Raw genomic sequence first — 17,144 nt, 5'->3', positions numbered from 1 at the left:
AAGGGTAATGAGAAGGCAAAGATTGTCATCTTACTTTCAAAATCCTGCTCCTGCCAAGGTGCATGAGCAGTTCCATCAACAACCTGCACTAAGAGCTAAGCAGGAAGGAACTGAGAGGGGGATGCCTTGCTGCTCGAAGATAAACTTATTGAATTGCATAGGCCTGTCTAGTAGAATGAGTGGAAGGGACAACCAGTCCAAGGATCTCCTCCTCTACTGCAGGAAAACAAGTGTCTGGAATCAGTAAAAAATAATGCAGCCAAGACTTGTAGGGTAGAATAGTTTACACTCTGACAAGTTAACTGTTAAATATTCCAGTTCTCAACTATGAATACAATACAGGGTTGTACTGGGAAAACCAGTAAATTTGGACCTGTAAATTTGGAAAAACCAGTAAATTTTGGAAAAAATAAGTTGACAGACCTGTGCAAAAATTTTCACCAGTCTTGTGTTGTGTGAAGTCCTAATCTGCAGATATTCTCTCCACCACTGTTTAGCATAAACAAGAAACAGGCGTTCTTTTTCTGCTGTTTTCTGGCGTTCTAAAGAAAACTGAAATTCAGAAATGAACACTATGTGATATACGTATGCACATACATTTTTAGCCCTATTTCCCAGAACATGTACAAAGGTGTCTTGGATTCTGACTGCTGCTTTTCAGAAGAACATATATAGACTGGTTGTGCCTATTCCAGTGCTGTCATTGGCTTTGAATAAAATGTCAATGAAGTAAATAGAAATATGTTTGGACATTTTTCCCCCCTAGCAGAGTATTCCAAAACTTGCTTTGAAGCAATAATATGCAGGAGTCATAGAATCATATAATTCACCCTGGACATTGTTATAAAAAGAATGTACATGGATTTCAAGCACCTAGGACAAGGAACTATGATTTGTTTTCTATGTACATTGTTGATACACATCAAGAGATGATTTATCAAGTTCCACATTACTCAAATGTAGTTTCCACCAGATACACAAGGATTAATCTGTTTAATCCAGAATACTATGGGCTCCTTCATACAGATGAAGGGATCCTCAAAGAATTACTGGAGAGTGGGGATTCCCGGCTTCCCACATCAGTATCTATATATTAGGTGTGGATTTTTGCAGAGCACACATATCTATGCACGTAAGTTTACATTTGCAGAGGAAAAGCCTAAGATGTAGATGTTGCAGATGAGGCAAGCCACACAACCTTGGGAGTGGGACCAGCAGAACAACCCAATTCTCTAGTAATCACATGAGGACTTCTTTACCTGCAGGGCTTGTGCACTACCAAGATCAGAAGCAGATAAAGTAAACTGAAGAAATAATTCTAGGGAACATCAGTAAACCATGCTACTAAGGAGAAGGGAGAAATTTACTGCCCAGTCTGATCTACATGAATATGTAGAAAAAACAGAAAAGTGGTTGTTTGGGCAAACTACAGTACAGTGGTACCTCGGGTTAAGTACTTAATTTGTTCCGGAGGTCCGTTCTTAATCTGAAAATGTTCTTAACCTGAAGCACCACTTTAGCTAATGGGGCCTCCTGCTGCTGCCACGCCGATGGAGCACAATTTCTGTTCCCATCCGGAAGCAAAGTTCTTAACCCAAGGTACTATTTCTGGGTTAGCGGAGTCTGTAACCTGAAGCGTATGTAACCCGAGGTACCACTGTAATAAATTCATGCTATCTGGTTTAACTAGTGGATATATATAAAAGCTGATGGACAGTGCCCTCTTGTGTCAGTCTTGATGGTCAGAACAAAAAAATGGGAGGAAATATGAGCAAAATTCTCTTTTAAGAATAATATGTAAACTTTCTTTGCTAATTCTCCAAGCCCAAGCCAAACAGATCCATAACCACAGGATTGCCTTTTTATTCTGTGTTTAATATTAATTGTAATATGACATGTCTGTTGAAAAGAAATGGGCTAAATTTGACAGCATGATGTAGATTACAGGCAAAGGCAAACTTGGCCCTCCAGATGTTTTGAGACTACAATTCCCATCATCCCTGACCACTGGTCCTGTTAGCTAGGGAGGATGGGAGTTGTAGTCCCAAAACATCTGGAGGGCCGAGTTTGCCTATGCCTGATTTAGAATAATGAAGGCATATGAAAGTTGTCAGATAGCTGGAGACTTTCAACTCTCTTGTTAAAATGCTTAATCTGTAAATGAGTAGGATTACTAGACTAGAGGGTGTTTTTTTTCAGTAATGAGTGTTATAGTTTTATTACGATAGCAAAAGTTATTGAATTTTGTAATAGATTATGCTGTTAGTTTGCTTGAATTTGATTTTAAATTGTGTTTTACTCTTTATTGTACTGCAGAAGTAATAAAGATTTAAGTTTGTAACATGACATCAGTCTTGATTAATCAGGAGAGGGACATCTGCAGAACATTTGTGACTGATTGCAATGAAACATATATTCAGAGTTCCTTTATTTAGAATAACATTACATCAATCTGAATTGCATTAAAATAATAATGCTTAAAAGAGTGCTTATACAAGTTCAGACTTACCTGAGTAGTAACTATTTCCTGAGAAAGTGTCTTATTTAGCTTTGGATACATTTCAAGTCTGATATTAAGTACTCCAACAGAAACTTTTGATTCTGTACCTTTGGACCAAAACACATGGCTTGATAAGAAAACATTTTTTTAAAATAATTTTTTTAATGAACAGCAACTCTACAGTGTACATTAAAAAGTCATCAAACAATATTGACAATTAAAGTGCTATATATTTGTTCTAAAGTAGTAATCAATAGGACTGCAATTCTAAACCGCCTTACCTGGGAGTAAGCCCCTTTGAATTCAATGGGACTTACTTCTGAGTATAGATGGCTAGACTTGCAGCCTAATTTATCAACACTTTAAACAACTTCAAATTAAGTTGAACAAAATATATGGTTGAATTTTACCTTGAAATGTCAGATTTCAATCCCTAAATACATATTTTGGTTAAATTTATCAGCTTGACCTTTTTTACAGCTTATAAAGTAACTTTGTTAAAACAACAACTATATTCCTGATTTTTTTGTGTGGCATTTCATTATATTTGGTGCAGTTGAGGTTTTTGCATTTCCTGGTATTACTTGCTTTGTTGCTATTAATAATATTTATAAAATTCTAAGTATAACTCATTTTTATGTAACCAAGGAGCATATATTTGGGATTCAAAGCCACACCACACCCAATTATATATGTAATTACATAAAAGAATTTCTATCGAAAGGGCCTTCTTTGCAAACAATTCCAAAATGTGCATATCAGGTTCTGACATCTCTAACATGTATCTTGCTGGAGGGTATAAATTCTTTTTTAACAGGTGGTGTCAGATACCATCTGTACTGCATTTTGCAATGGGTTTTTTTCCATTGTTATTAACATCACATTTTAAATATGTTTATATATCCAATTCTATTCATCACTATAAATTATAGCACCTACATCCCATTGCCACTTAATCTAGCAGAAGGCTTTTGCTCCCTGTTGAGTGAAATGTTATACCAAATGGCTAAGGTTCATTTACCAGACTGGGTAAGTATCACATTTTTTTTCTTTGTTAACGAAAACAAATATATATATGTTAAAAGAGCAGGTATTCAAATAGCAAAAAAAAGTGTTTATGAGATTTAAGCTCATTAGGTGATATGCCACTAAATTATACTACACAACACAAGTACTTATGGTAATCTACTTTTGTCAACTAAATTAAACCCTTACTGCTCCTGTCTCATTTTGAGTAGTCTGTCACTCTCAGACAATATTGTTTTCCATTGTTGAAGTAGTCTTAAAACTTACCTACACCCAGAAGTTCAACAGCGACATTTGTAATCCTGTTCTCTGCACAAAGGACAGACCGCCACTCTAAGAAATAGGATGCTACTAATGTGGTCTCACCAGATGTGTCTGTTTTGATCAAGACAATATGCACTGGATCACAAATTGATAGCATAGTGGTTGCATCTGCCATTTTACTTGCTTCACCTGTCAGCAGCACAGCAAAATGAAGTTAAGAACACATTTCTGTTAAAAGCATTTCCCATCCACACAGGCAACCCCTGATTTGCGGGGATTGCATTCTGGAGCATTGCATATGACAGCAGAACACAATTGACCTGTGTAAAAATACGCAGAATGAGGGTGGGGAACTTGTGTCTTCCAGAGGATGCTGGACTCCAACTCATATAAATCCCAGGTCATTGGTCATGCTGGCTGGGGCTGCTGAGCGTTTGAGTAGATGATCATTTGGAGGGCCAGAGGTTCCCCAATATAGAATAGTATAATGAGTTTTGATTGCTGGTTATTACTTAGAAAGCTATTACCAAGGCACTTGAAGTGAAATTGTAATATCAACTCACTCAAGCTTGCCAACTTTCTCATTAGAGCAGATAATTGAGTATAAGATCTAATAGAATTTTAAAACATTTTCAAATATATATATAAATTATCAAGATCTCTTTCATATCTAGAAGAAGCCAAGGAATAACAGCAGTGGTGAACACCTAGCCTGACAAGGCAGTTCCTCCAAAAGTATACCCACTGCCTATCTAACATATGACAGGTATGAGACAGGCAAAGATGTAGCTGGAAAGGGAAGATCAGGATCCTTAAAAGTGAACTCTGTTTCTGTGATCCTTTGTTTCAAAACAAGTGGGAAAAGGAACATAAAGGCAAATACTAAAGTGCCCCAGTACGTTTCTGAGCACAATTCAAAGTGTTGGTGCTGACCTTTAAAGCCCTAAACGGCCTCGGTCCAGTATATCTGAAGGAGCGCCTCCACCCCCATCGTTCTGCCCGGACACCGAGGTCCAGCTCCGAGAGCCTTCTGGCGGTTCCCTCACTGCGAGAGGCCAAGTTACAGGGAACCAGGCAGAGGGCCTTCTCGGTAGCGGCGCCCGCCCTGTGGAACGCCCTCCCATCAGATGTCAAAGCGATAAACAACTACCTGACATTCAGAAGACATCTGAAGGCAGCCCTGTTCAGGGAAGTTTTTAATATGTGACATTTTAGTGTATTTTTCATCTTTGTTGGAAGCCGCCCAGAGTGGCTGGGGAAACCCAGCCAGATGGGCGGGGTACAAATAATAAATTATTATTATTATTATTATTATTATTATTATTATTATTATTATTATTAAATGTTTGGAATTGTGGGGCCTCTTAATGAAATTCTGCATGTTAAAAAAAGAATGCAGGTTATATTACTGTTTATGGAACAACTACTCTTGGACTATTTCTGAAGCGCAACCCAACACATTATTCATTTTTAGACTGCAGGCTTCCTTACCTAAGCTTTCCTTATATACTTCAAGTAGAAAACCATCACTGAAATCTGGTTCACAGGCGCACGGGACAGGTTTAGAGCGGAAACGTTGGTTTCGGAAATGCAAGCAAAGTGTCAAAGTAGAACAAATTTGACCAGGTAAAGGTTCTGGTTCCTGCAGATGTTCCAGAAAAGCTTTTCCACCCAAAACCTGAAGATAAAGATACCTTCGTGTTGGGTCAATATTTGCTGTGAAGTGTAACAATAAATATAAAAGAGGTGCAAGCAGTTCATAAAAAATGTATTTAACATAAATAGGAAACACTAGAAAGTAGGTTTAAAAAACTAGTTAGCCAAGACGTAGGGTTACAACAACAATCATGGCAAACAACCACAATCCATTCATCCACAGAGTGCCCCAAGTATATCTTGTAATTCCCCTACCAAGAAGGTTATCTAGGGATAGTCCAAAATAATCCTACCTGGTCACTTATCTGAGAATTATTCTCCAAAATTCCTTCCTGAGTTATGATCATATTGTTCTCATACATCTACATTTTCTAATTTGCTACATTAAACTAGTCTTAGCAGATACTTGGTAACATGTACAGTATATGTACATACCAACCTGATCATAATTAAGTTGAATACAACCCAGCCTTTATAACTAATATGTCTCCTTGTGAACTGAGCAGGATTCTGCTTGCACAATGTGACCTCACTTTCCTCTTCTTCCCCCTTTCAGCCCACCCATTCCAAATATCTGCTATGAAAGTTATGGGAAACCCTCTGAAGCAGATATGGGGGCTGGGGGGTGGCAGGAGCTGCTTGGGGCAGAAGAGGAAGCTGAAGCTCCACTGCATGAGTGGAAGTCCACTTGAACAACATTTGATTCCACCCCAAAAACCTTACAATACTAGCTTTAAAACATACATTTAAAATACAAAATCAGTACATCAAATACTCAAGGTAATATAGAACATACTTTTCTTCAGCACGGCTGCCTGTCGGTCAACAAAATGAGTAGAGGGTTTTGGAGTCGAAGTAATTTCTTTGTCATTTATATCCTAGGAGTACATAAAGATATCATTAAGGACACCTTCAAGTTAGTCTCCTACAATCCTTCCAATATAATTAAAAACCCCAGAAATACATTATGCTCTACCAAAATATTCATCCAGGGGACACTTCACATGACACAAATCCAAAGATATAGGAGACACATCACAGGGAGCTACATCCAGTTAGGAGCTCTGGGTAAGGCTCACTTGCATCAAAATACAGGTTTATAAATATCACATTTTTTTTAGCTAGAACAATGTAGGAGCTCATTAAAAACAATGAAGTGACTCATAGGGTTTCTGTAGTTTACAGGCTCTCAATGCACCCAGTACTTCCAAGCCATGCAATGAAAAATATATTAAGGACTACAATCACACAACCTCCTTTTTAACTGCATCACACTGAAATCATTCAAGTGATTTTGTATAAATACAGCTGTATTTAACTATGCCATGCACTTCTTGTATCACAGCAGGAGAGTTTTTCTTCAAATTATACTCACCGTTACAAAATTTAGTTTTTTCATAACATCATCAATGATTCCTCGTCGTGTGAGGGCTTTCATTAGATCTTCTTGGGATAGCTGCTGATGTTGAGGTGGCAGTTCTTCACGTATGGTCTCAGCAAGCACTTCTCGAATCCTGCTGTGAACATCCATCTAAACAGAAACATTTCTGTTAACATGTGATACAGGCTCTGGATGAAATTCAATTCAACTTTCATATAATTTTAAAAGGTAATTCCAAGAAAGAGAACGGTTTTTAATGCTCTCGTAGCACTCTGATGAATGTTCTCTTAGTTATATGTGCACATTTTGGACATGTTCTGGTTTTGTTCGAGTTATCAGAAAGCAACCTAGGAAACCTGTTTGTCATTCATTGTATCATTAATAGACTTCTTAGAAATCAAGCCAGTTCTTTTGTATGCTTACTGAATAAATGAAGGTCCTTTCGTCATATAAAAAAACAAAGAGTTATCACAACTGCTTTTTAAGGTTGCAGCCCCAATCTCAATCTTCAGGTTGCAATATCAACACTTACCTGGAAGGAAGCCCTATTAAAATCAGTGGGATATAGACAGATAGATATAGATACAGGCTTCCTCTGCTACAAGCCTCAGATAACATATGGGAAAACCGCTTTGGAGGATATTTAAAGATAGGTTCCTCCTTCTTTCCCAGCAGTGCTTTCAACGCGGAGAGCCCTTACCTTAGTTAACTGCTGGTGAATAATCTGTTTGAGCTCCGAGGCTTTCTCCGGAGGCAGAGCCATGGCTGGGCAGCTGCTACAATTTCTTGGGGAGGGAAACAAAAACGAGCTGGGCGTTAACTTTAAGGGGATCTCCCGAAAAGGAACGAGCGGCTTTGACACCAGGGAGACGGGAAGCCTCCCGCGCACTCGCCCGCCTGTGTCCAGACCAGCTTTTGCAGAGCCCCCATTGGCTCAGTCTTCAGCCAACCAGAAACGGAAGCCTCACCCGCAGCCGGGAACGGGGCCTTCTAGCTCAACCGCCTTTCGAAACAGCCCGCCTCAGAGGCTGGCCTCGGCAATCGCCTGCTGGCTAAACGGAGCCTTTACTCCCGGGCTCCCTTCTAAACCCCACCACTGCAAACACAGCTCGGGCTTTTCTTGAGGTTGCTATCCCGGCGCAGTAGCTGGCTTTGGATAAGGCCGCGGCGTGGGAAGGGGAGATTGTGACAGGCACTAGGTTAAACAGCACGCCGTGCCGCTGAGAGATAAAGGCCCCCTCAAGGGGGAAAGAAATCACGCCCCCACCCACCCCCGCCTACACGTTTGCTTCTATCTTCCCGTTGACAAGATGTTCGTTTCCTTCGATGGCTCCGCGTGCCCGGACTTCAAAGGCTTCATGCTCCTTATGGTAACGGAGATCCCTTCCCTGGGGTTGCGCGCGCGCGCTGCTGTTGCTGCCCGGGCGGCTGTCAGTCAGTCGCGAAGCGGGGAGTCAGTGAGAGAAGTTCCGCCTCCTCCTTCTTCACAACCTCGGTGGGCTGGAGGGAGAGCGGGCATTAAAGGGGGGGGGGGGAGATTGGGGCACCCGCCAGACAAGAATCGCGGGGCCACTGGCCCTTTAATGGAGGTTGCACGAAATAGAAAAGGGACGAGGAGGGCATAGAAGGAACAGAGTGGATCTCCTGAAGAAGGAGCTAAAAAAAAAAAAAGCCTCTCACGTGAAGGATGTTAATCTGAGAATGGTAATCCCTACAACTGCAAAACTGACTGTACAAAACTAAATTCCTGTTAAACTAATAAATTTTCTAAGCACTGTACAGTGGTACCTTGGGTTACATACGCTTCAGGTTACGGACTCAGAAATAGTGCTTCAGGTTAAGAACTTCGCTTCAGGATGAGAACAGGATGAGAACAGAACTTTGCTTCAGGATGAGAACAGAAATCGTGCTCCGGCGGCCCGGCGGCAGCAGGAGGCCCCATTAGCTAAAGTGGTGCTTCAGGTTAAGAACAGTTTCAGGTTAAGAACAGACCCCAGGAACAAATTAAGTGCTTAAACAGAGGTACCACTGTACAGAGATTCTCTGTGTCTGACCTTTTGCTGCATTTCATGTCCCTCCAACCTCACTTTTCACAACGCCCTTCTCCCAAATCCTAGGATGATGCTTTGCACATCTGCTCAACTAATTGTCAGTGTGGACATCTTGATAGTTAAAGCTGATCACTCTTAAAAAACAAAACAAAACTAGAAACAGTAAGCTGTTATGGATTATGTAGCTCATATGTGTCCATCATTTCATTTCATCTGCATTTTTTTCCATTTCAGCCAGCTGTATCAGTGGGAAATGTTGGCCAGCTAGCTGTAGATTTAGTCATTTCCACAGTTGGCATGTCCAAAGTTGGTTACTTTTATACTGATTGTCTTGTGCCGATGGTTGGAAATAATCCATATGCAACGACAGAAGAGAATGCAACAGAACTTTGTACAAATGCTGAAGGTATGTGCTGTAAACACAAATCTTGTCAAGACACCCTAGAAAGCGACCACACTTCCTTCAGTCCTTAGGATCAGTTCAGGCATTTGAAAATCTGTGCAAAGCAATGAGAGGGAGAGAGCTTCTGACTTGGAGTTTGCTTGCTTTATTTATTTATTTATACATACTTTTCATAGAAAATATCTCAAGGTGGTATTCAAACTAAAAACAGTAAATAGTAATACATCAGTAAGAGCTGACTGGTAAATAATCTCAGGTTTGAAAGGCCTGTTTGAATAATACCGTTTTTAGAAAGCACCTAAAATGAGCAGGGGTGGCTCCTGCCTAACCTTTGTTGGCAAGGCATTCCACAGGGCAAGGCCTGCCACACTAAAGGCTTGGTCCCTGGGAAAGGCCAGATGAACCTCAGGTGCATGTAGGACCATCAAATGTGCCCCGTCAGAAGACTTCATAGCTTGTACAGTGGTGCCTCGCAAGACGAAATTAATTCGTTCCGCAAGTCTCTTCGTCTTGCGAGTTTTTCGTCTTGCGATGCACGGTTTCCCATAGGAATGCATTGAAAATCAATTAATGCGTTCCTAGGGAAACTGCCTTCAGACCAGGTCCGGGGACAGTCTGTCCCCGGACCTCTTCTGAAGGCTGGGGGGGGGGGACAAGGGCTTTTCTTCCCACCCCCAGCATTTTAAAAAACCCCGGGACAGCGGAGGACTTCTCCGCTGTCCGGGGCGATCTTAAAATGCTGGCGGGCGGCATTTTAAAATCGCCCCGGACAGCGGAGGACTTCTCCGCTGTCCGGGGCGATTTAAAAGCCCCTGGGAAGGCAGGCAGGGGGGACAAAGACTTTTGCCCCCCGCCAGCCTTCAGAAGGTGTTCCCGCCCCCCGCCCCGCTTCGGAGCACCGTTCCGAAGCGGGGCGGTGGGGGAAGGTGTTCCCACCCCCCCGCCCCGCTTCAGAGCACCGGGAGAAGCGATCTCCCCGCAGCCCCTTGCTTCAAAAGAGGTCCGGGGGCAGCGGGAAGTGCCCCCGGACCTCTTTTGAAGCAAGGGGCGGCGGGGAGAAGCGATCTTCTCCCCGCAGCCCCAGGTCCGGGGACAGCGGGAAGCGCTTGCCGCTGCCCCCGGACCTCTTTTGAAGCAAGGGGCGGCGGGGAGAAGCGATCTTCTCCCCGCAGCCCCAGGTCCAGGGACAGCGGGAAGCGCTTGCCGCTGCCCCCGGACCTCTTTTGAAGCAAGGGGCGGCGGGGAGAAGCGATCTTCTCCCCGCAGCCCCAGGTCCGGGGACAGCGGGAAGCGCTTGCCGCTGCCCCCAGACCTCTTTTGAAGCAAGGGGCGGTGGGGAGAAACGATCTCCCCGCAGCCCCTTGCTTCAAAAGAGGTCCGGGGCAGCGGGAAGCGCTTCCCGCTGTCCCCGGACCTGGGGCTGCGGGGAGAAGATCGCTTCTCCCCGCCGCCCCTTGCTTTAAAAGAGAAGACCCGCTGTCCCCGGGGCAAGCTTCGTTTTGCGAAGCAAGCCCATAGGGAAATTCATCTTGCGAGGCAACTCGAAAACGAAAAAACCTTTCGTTTTGCGAGTTTTTCGTCTTGCGAGGCGTTCGTCTTGCGGGGTACCACTGTAGTTGCTGCCTTCTAGCAGCAAGTCATATGAGATGAGCACTGAAGTTTTTGTTCATAATACACTTTCAAATTGCCACCAGGAAGCAGCACACGCAACTAGGGATGTACTTAGGTAGCTGCATCATGAGACTGCTCAAACTATTCCATGTGACGACAGTTTCAAACATCTTACTTTGCTTTTAGAGTGTGAGCACTGAAGTTTTCGCATGTGGGAAGCTTGTTGTAGTTATCACTCTAGCATCTAAATTGATAGTTGGCCCAGCTGACAAGTGGGTTATGTATAAATAACTGTTAATTGTTCTTATGTTTATGTGTTTTCAGTCTCTTGCAAATGTACTTAATCAAGACAGTTACTTGTTTGATGGGACATATGTGTGTCCCCACCCCCCAAAAAATAATCATCTAAAGAATTGCTACAAGATCCCTGAAATGAATGATTCTAAAGGTTCAATATCATAAATGAAATTGGGACGGGTTCAGAAATCTTGATAGCTATGTGAAAGCATATAAAGTAATATTGCCTTCTGTTCTAATGGGTATTGCTTGTAAGTTCTGAAACAGCTTCATTTCATTGGGACTTGCTTAACTAAATTGTTGCCTTTGCGGAAGCTAGCAAAAAAAGTTCTGCTATCACAAAGGGACATTTACCCCTCTCCTCCTCCAGATCTGTTCCAGAGGGTTGAGAGAACCCTCAAGCCAGCACAGGGCAGGAGGAGAGGGGAACTAAATGTAATTTAATGTGGGTCTTGATAGATTGTTTATGCTACTTCTTCCTGTAGTGTATGCAGCGCCTTCTAAGCAATTGGCTGTTCTACAAATCAGATCACTGTTCATAAAGGTATGTGTGTCCATTGCAAGTAGTATTAGACTTCAAAAGTGAAAACAAATAATGAAAAATCTTCAAGTCCTGACGGCGAGTAATTAAAATTGTCCTATGAGATGTATAATTAACTGTGGCTTAGATGTGGAGTGAAACTTGGGTAAAGTAATGCAGTTGTCCTGGCTTTTGTCCGCTGGAGTTCACTGACAGAATCCCAAGCCACTCCAGACTCTATGAGGGAATTGGGCATCCAATTGCAGGATGTAGAAATAGAAATATTTTTTCCTGCTTGTGGAAGGCACCTTCTAATTCAAATCCATTTCTAGAAAGGTGCCAAATACGTTTAAACAACAGAGGATGAATTAAAAAAATAAAAATCAGCAAGAATCTGACAGACGTTTAAGATGTAAGTTAACAAATAATCAGTCATCAATTGCTGAATTCAGTAGGGTAATTATTCACTGGAAATTGCAAAATAGGTGGTAAATTGGCATCATTTCAGTATATGGCTTTCCAATAAATCCTTTGCACTGTTATATATTGTTATGGCTCTAAAATACAACTTTGCCAGTTAAGATAGTCTTACTTTTAAAGGTCACAAGAAACAAACAGCTAAGAAAACATACCATTTCATAATTAACAATTCAAAAACGTTTGAAGTCCTGAAGACTTAACATGATAATTTGAAACAACTTTCTAACCTCTTCTCCCCCCCCCCCTTGATGTAAAGAATAAGTATAGGTCCTTTTGTCAGACGCTACTATCCTGGGTGAAAAGTTGCAGTTTTGCAAAAATTGTTCTTCTGTCCAGCAGCCATGCTTACCAGCGTAATGACCAACAGCTTCATGGGTATGTCTGTGCCAACTGTTAGAAATGTTTTTTTAAGGGCGGGATCGATCGTTGTATGAGTGGAGTTCTATTCATGTAGCTGAAATTTACCTTCCCCTGCTTCCTGCAGCACTGCCCCATCCACCCTCAAAATCTGCTCTGAAGGGTTGCGGGTCCACTTGGGGCAGCTTTGGGTGTGGGGGCTGCATGAATGCTTCTGTGAGCAGGTCTTTTTGGTGCCCAGACAGCTTTGAATACAACCTGATGTTTTAATTTAATTTTGTGCTTTGATCTACAATCACCTTAGCTTCCCAGAGCATCTTTCAGTACCCTGAAAGAAGCCATAAGTGCAGTGTGTCATAAATACATATTCAGTCTTTCTATCAGTAGCTGCATGAACCCCTTAAGATAGGTCAGTCTCAGGCCTGAGTGTTTTTCAGAGATGACAGTTGGTATTCAATGCACTTATTCCATTAACGCAAGGATTTTTGGCTGCTCAAAAGGGCTGCCCCTCCTTCTTTTCCTGCATCCCTGGCTCTCCAGAGCTGATCTGAGGAGGTTGCAAGATATGCATTGGGGTGTGGGGGGAATTCTGTTGTTAAAATCCTTGTGCTAATGGAACAGATGTGTTGGATACTGCCCAATTTTTATTTATTTAGAAATTTTCTGATCTGCTTGACGTAAGAAGCATGTTAGAAAATAAATAACTCATAAAACTGTAAAAGGTAAAATGCTACAGCAGAGAAACAGAAGCAATGTGAGAATATCTTTATTTGGGCTGGTGTTGGATCAAAGGTGTGTTTTAGTGTTATATTTTAATATCTCCTCTTATACTAGGAATCATTAGGTACTTGAGAAAGACAGGTTGTAAATACTGTTTTAAACCAGCTCCAGCCTCATCACACTCCAGTTATCCATGCCCAAGAAAAACTTCCTTTTCTTATATTCCGTCTTTGATCTAAAGTTACCTACAACATTTTTGTCATCCACAAAGTCTTGTTATTCTAGCAGGCTAGAGTAATTTTTTCCTTTTTTATGTGCATATGCAAAAATGTCTTTCATGACAAAGGTGTAATTCAGCATGCATTACAAATCAAATTAACCTGCTTTTTCAAAGTTCCCAACTGTAATTTGTGGCAGCTTATGCGTATATCTCATGGTTTATTGACAGTACCTCACTGCGATATTTGCTTTCGTCTGCTGTTGAGAAAGCAGTTGGAGATCAAATGCAGAGACTGAACAGGAGAGAACTGGAGCAAACAGCCGCTTTCCCTGGAGTAACAGATGAGAAAGTGTTCCACATTCCAGGAGGTGGTATCACAAAACTATTGTTCACTGAAAGGTTGGTGAGGCAGTAAAAAAATAATATTGAAAATTACCATTCTAAAGTGCGAGTGAAAGGCACTTTGCACTGGAAGAGGACACAAATGAGTACCTTATCAAGTAGCACCAAAGTTAAAATTATCACCTCAAATTACTCTGAAGTTGGAGTACAACATGTTATCAACGGAAACTTTTGCAGAAAAAATATGATGAAATTCTAATCAAAGGATAATTTAAGAAACTAATGACCATTAAGCCACCATCACAGTTTAGCGTGATTTTATCTAGAGTGGTACCTTGGGTTACATACGCTTCAGGTTACATATGCTTCAGGTTACAGACTCCGCTAACCCAGAAATAGTACATCGGGTTAAGAACTTTGCTTCAGGATGAAAACAGAAATCGCGTGGCGGCAGTGGCACAGCAGCAGGAGGCCCCATTAGCTAAAGTGGTGCTTCACGTTAAGAACAGTTTCAGGTTAAGAACGGACCTCCAGAACGAATTAAGTACTTAATCCGAGGTACCACTGTAATTGCTTTTTCCTACTTTTTTGTGCAGCTAGTGCATAGAGGGCTACTCTCTTTTATAAAGCTATTATTTTTAAGTAGAAGAAACTGAACCATTTATGCTGGGCTGTGCCCGCTTGCTTGTGTGAACAAAGGTTTCAGAAGGAAATCTCTTGGATCTTCCACCTGAGGTTGACCACAAATACAAAGTCTATCTGCATATGGGACTTTGTAGTAATAGCCATCCAAGACTGTAGTGGGAATCACTTGGAAATACAGTTCAATAAACCATTTATGAAGGAAACTGGTGAGAGCTTGGTCAGATAACTAGCTCTAAAATTCTCTGTTCTCAAGAGTGGATACCAAGGGGAAAAGTTGGTGTTTCTATTTAGTTGTGTCTAATTAATCCCTTCTGGATTCTGTCAAGAAGAGCCAATCCCTTAGTTCACACTTATTCAAGGTCAAAGCAGAGCTCTGTTGTTAATGTACCTGTCCTACTGTTCTCCACTCCATTCCTTTTGGTCCTTTTAAGGTCTTAAAATTTCAGGGAGTATCTTGGTGGTTCTCAGACAGTCATTGTGCTGTAGCAAACAGCATGGAATCCTTGCTTGATTAAGCTTGGTTTTTATGTCACCTCAGCTTGCTTTAAGGAAGAAGAATGCTGGATTAGCTGGATTGTTTTACTCGTTTACTTAGTGTTTATGTGTGTGTGATTCTATGGCTTATAGGAGGGAGAGGGAACCTGTGGCCTCCAGATGTTCCAAGACTACAACTCCCAGCAGGCTTGCCAATAGCTAGAGACAGCAGGAGTTGTAGTTCAACATCTGGAGGTCCACATTAATCCATTCCAGGCTTACAGCCCAAACATGAGCAAGAGTGACAGCAGAGAATTTTTCTGTCCAGTTATTTAATTGCTTTTGCTTTTATTCCAGTTGTTCAAAAGGTATTCCAATGATAGTTTTGCTGAAGTTTTGCTCAGAGGGAGACAATATCCCTGATGCCCTGGCACTTGCTGACTACCTTAATGAATGGCTCCAGCTAACTGCAAACCAAGTAAAAGTATGCCAGCCCACGGTAAACATGGTAGGTTTTTTAGTTTTGGAATTCTAGCGCTTAGAAAGGTGCTTCTAAAGTGAAATTACGAATACTGTTGCAACATATGAATATTGTTGTACTGTAACCTTTGCCCTTTTGTCTTCAGGGGCAATGGGCTAGATCCAAAGTTGCTGTTCAGTGAAAAGAATGCAACCTTTGGATCAGCTTTTCACAGGGCTATGGGAGGATGGAGGAATTGACAAAAAATTGCCTCAGAGCCCCTGCCCTGAGGCATATTATAGGTTGCATGCTTTGTTCTCATCTGGCATTTGTCATGGGGGTGCCTTGAAACAATTTGTATGCTTGGGGACACATCATGGCTGCAGATCTGGAAGAAAAATTCAGGGAAGTTCCTTCATTCAGACCATTTCCTTAGAATGGTTTGAAATTGTTGACATAGACTGGGAGCTGTAGGATGCATTGGAACACTTTTACTTAAAAGCCATATAATTGAATGCTAGAGTGTATATAAATACATGTGCTTGAGACAATCTGCTTTTGCTACTTGAGAATAAAACTGTCTTGTGACTTTCCCCCCCTGAAATTAGGAAAGCTGCAGTTCTCCAGCTAAATCTTCCAGATGGAAAATACCAAGTTCCTGGAAATTACTCTATGGCAGTGGACTTCCACCTGCGTTGTTTTAAATTCTCTTCTTCTTTTGTTTATGGACCACTTATTTAAAATTTAAGTTTTACACTTTGGATTCTAATATGATTAATAGCTGCGCATAACCTTGTGTGAATGAGCAGATCTTCTTGCCAGAGATATTTTAAAATGCTGAGGCTACCTAAAGAAAAGTGTAACATACAACTATACGGAATGAAAATACTTTCCCCATAATAAATTCATTACCTGTAAGCTTTTAGTTTAGCTTAACTTTTGAAACATTCCAGGCCTTTTCTCATTCTTATTCAGATGCTTAATTACTTCTGCCTTAATTCATGCAGTGAGGAAAAATCCAGGTAGTTGATATGCAAACAGAGTCTGAAAACATATTCCAAGTGATATGTAACACACCCAAAAAGGATGATGGGCTTGTTGGAAATAGAGGTGGTGAGAGGCATCAAACTTTGTGTGGTCATCTTGTAAAGACTGTCAAGAATTCTGGCACAAAGTACTAGTGCATATTTGAAAAGATCACAATTTACCATATTCAACTTCGATACAAAAATCAATCCTGCTGAATTGAGATTTGAACTATGAATCTTTTGAATGAAAACATATGTACACATTCACACACAAACAACCCTTAGAGGTACAATGCTGAGCAGCCTAAAACTGTGGAAATGCTCAGATATCTGCAATGACATAACATGCATGTCTAATATCCAGCATTTATATTCCCAAAGCTAGCTGCTTTTGACACCTTAAGGCAGGTTTCCTCAACCTCAGCCCTCCAGATGTTTTTGAGACTACAATTCCCATCATCCCTGACCACTGGTCCTGCTAGCTAGGGATCATGGGAGCTGTAGCCAAAAACATCTGGAAGGCCGAGGTTGAGGAAGCCTGCCTTAAAGTCTTCAGAAGAACAGTAACTTCAATGAATATTTAGTTCTTACTACATTATGTAGATGATGATCAACAAGACTGTATTTTTCAGTCTTAGACCAAAGTTGTTATTCCTTCTATTTCCAGCTTTCAGAGGTAAGTACCATGCCTTATGTAGCAAAACAGTGC

At 41.4% G+C, this 17,144-nt stretch overlaps 2 protein-coding genes across 7 annotated transcripts in view; one reads left to right on the top strand and one right to left on the bottom strand.

The window, feature by feature from the left end:
* Positions 1-8,229, bottom strand: part of CEP76 (centrosomal protein 76) — a 138,401-nt gene extending 130,172 nt beyond the window's left edge. Inside the window, exons 1-8 of one of the 4 annotated variants that reach the window (XM_081205604.1) lie at positions 8,109-8,229; positions 7,528-7,612; positions 6,822-6,977; positions 6,243-6,324; positions 5,282-5,506; positions 3,794-3,979; positions 2,510-2,607; positions 424-552 (exon numbers count right to left, since the gene is read on the bottom strand). In XM_081205604.1, the coding sequence (XP_081061730.1) occupies positions 424-552; positions 2,510-2,607; positions 3,794-3,979; positions 5,282-5,506; positions 6,243-6,324; positions 6,822-6,977; positions 7,528-7,590 (939 nt within the window). In that variant the 5' untranslated portion in view covers positions 7,591-7,612; positions 8,109-8,229. Of the gene's footprint in view, positions 1-423; positions 553-2,509; positions 2,608-3,793; positions 3,980-5,281; positions 5,507-6,242; positions 6,325-6,821; positions 6,978-7,527; positions 7,844-8,108 lie in introns of those variants that run through there. The other 3 variants (XM_081205605.1, XR_014010900.1, XM_081205606.1) reach the window with 3 other exon arrangements.
* On the top strand, positions 8,068-16,325 carry PSMG2 (proteasome assembly chaperone 2). Of its 3 annotated transcripts, none has more exons than XM_081205670.1 (7): positions 8,068-8,197; positions 9,113-9,284; positions 11,675-11,733; positions 12,446-12,564; positions 13,715-13,885; positions 15,305-15,455; positions 16,016-16,325. In XM_081205670.1, the coding sequence occupies exons 1-7, from the start codon at positions 8,138-8,140 to the stop codon at positions 16,109-16,111; spliced, it is 828 nt and encodes a 275-aa protein (XP_081061796.1). In that variant the 5' UTR covers positions 8,068-8,137; the 3' UTR covers positions 16,112-16,325. The 3 variants fall into 3 exon arrangements, with proteins under 3 accessions (XP_081061796.1, XP_081061798.1, XP_081061797.1); XM_081205672.1 differs by lacking the exon at positions 8,068-8,197 and adding an exon at positions 8,364-8,516; XM_081205671.1 differs by lacking the exon at positions 8,068-8,197 and adding an exon at positions 8,377-8,531.
* Positions 16,326-17,144: the final 819 nt, after the last annotated feature.

This window comes from Podarcis bocagei (genome assembly GCF_964188305.1).
Source record: "Podarcis bocagei genome assembly, chromosome: 8".
NCBI classification, from domain to species: Eukaryota; Metazoa; Chordata; class Lepidosauria; order Squamata; family Lacertidae; genus Podarcis; species Podarcis bocagei.
Note: the sequence above shows the minus strand (reverse complement) of the source record. Positions and strands in the feature narration are given on the sequence as shown.

Excerpts from the sequence above, each read along its gene's own strand:
- PSMG2 (XM_081205670.1), top strand. The coding sequence starts at position 8,138 with ATGTTCGTTTCCTTCGATGGCTCCGCGTGCCCGGACTTCAAAGGCTTC. Across the intron at positions 9,285-11,674 it reads ACTTTGTACAAATGCTGAAG|TGTATGCAGCGCCTTCTAAG; the intron begins GTATGTGCTGTA and ends TTCTTCCTGTAG. Across the intron at positions 13,886-15,304 it reads AAACTATTGTTCACTGAAAG|TTGTTCAAAAGGTATTCCAA; the intron begins GTTGGTGAGGCA and ends CTTTTATTCCAG.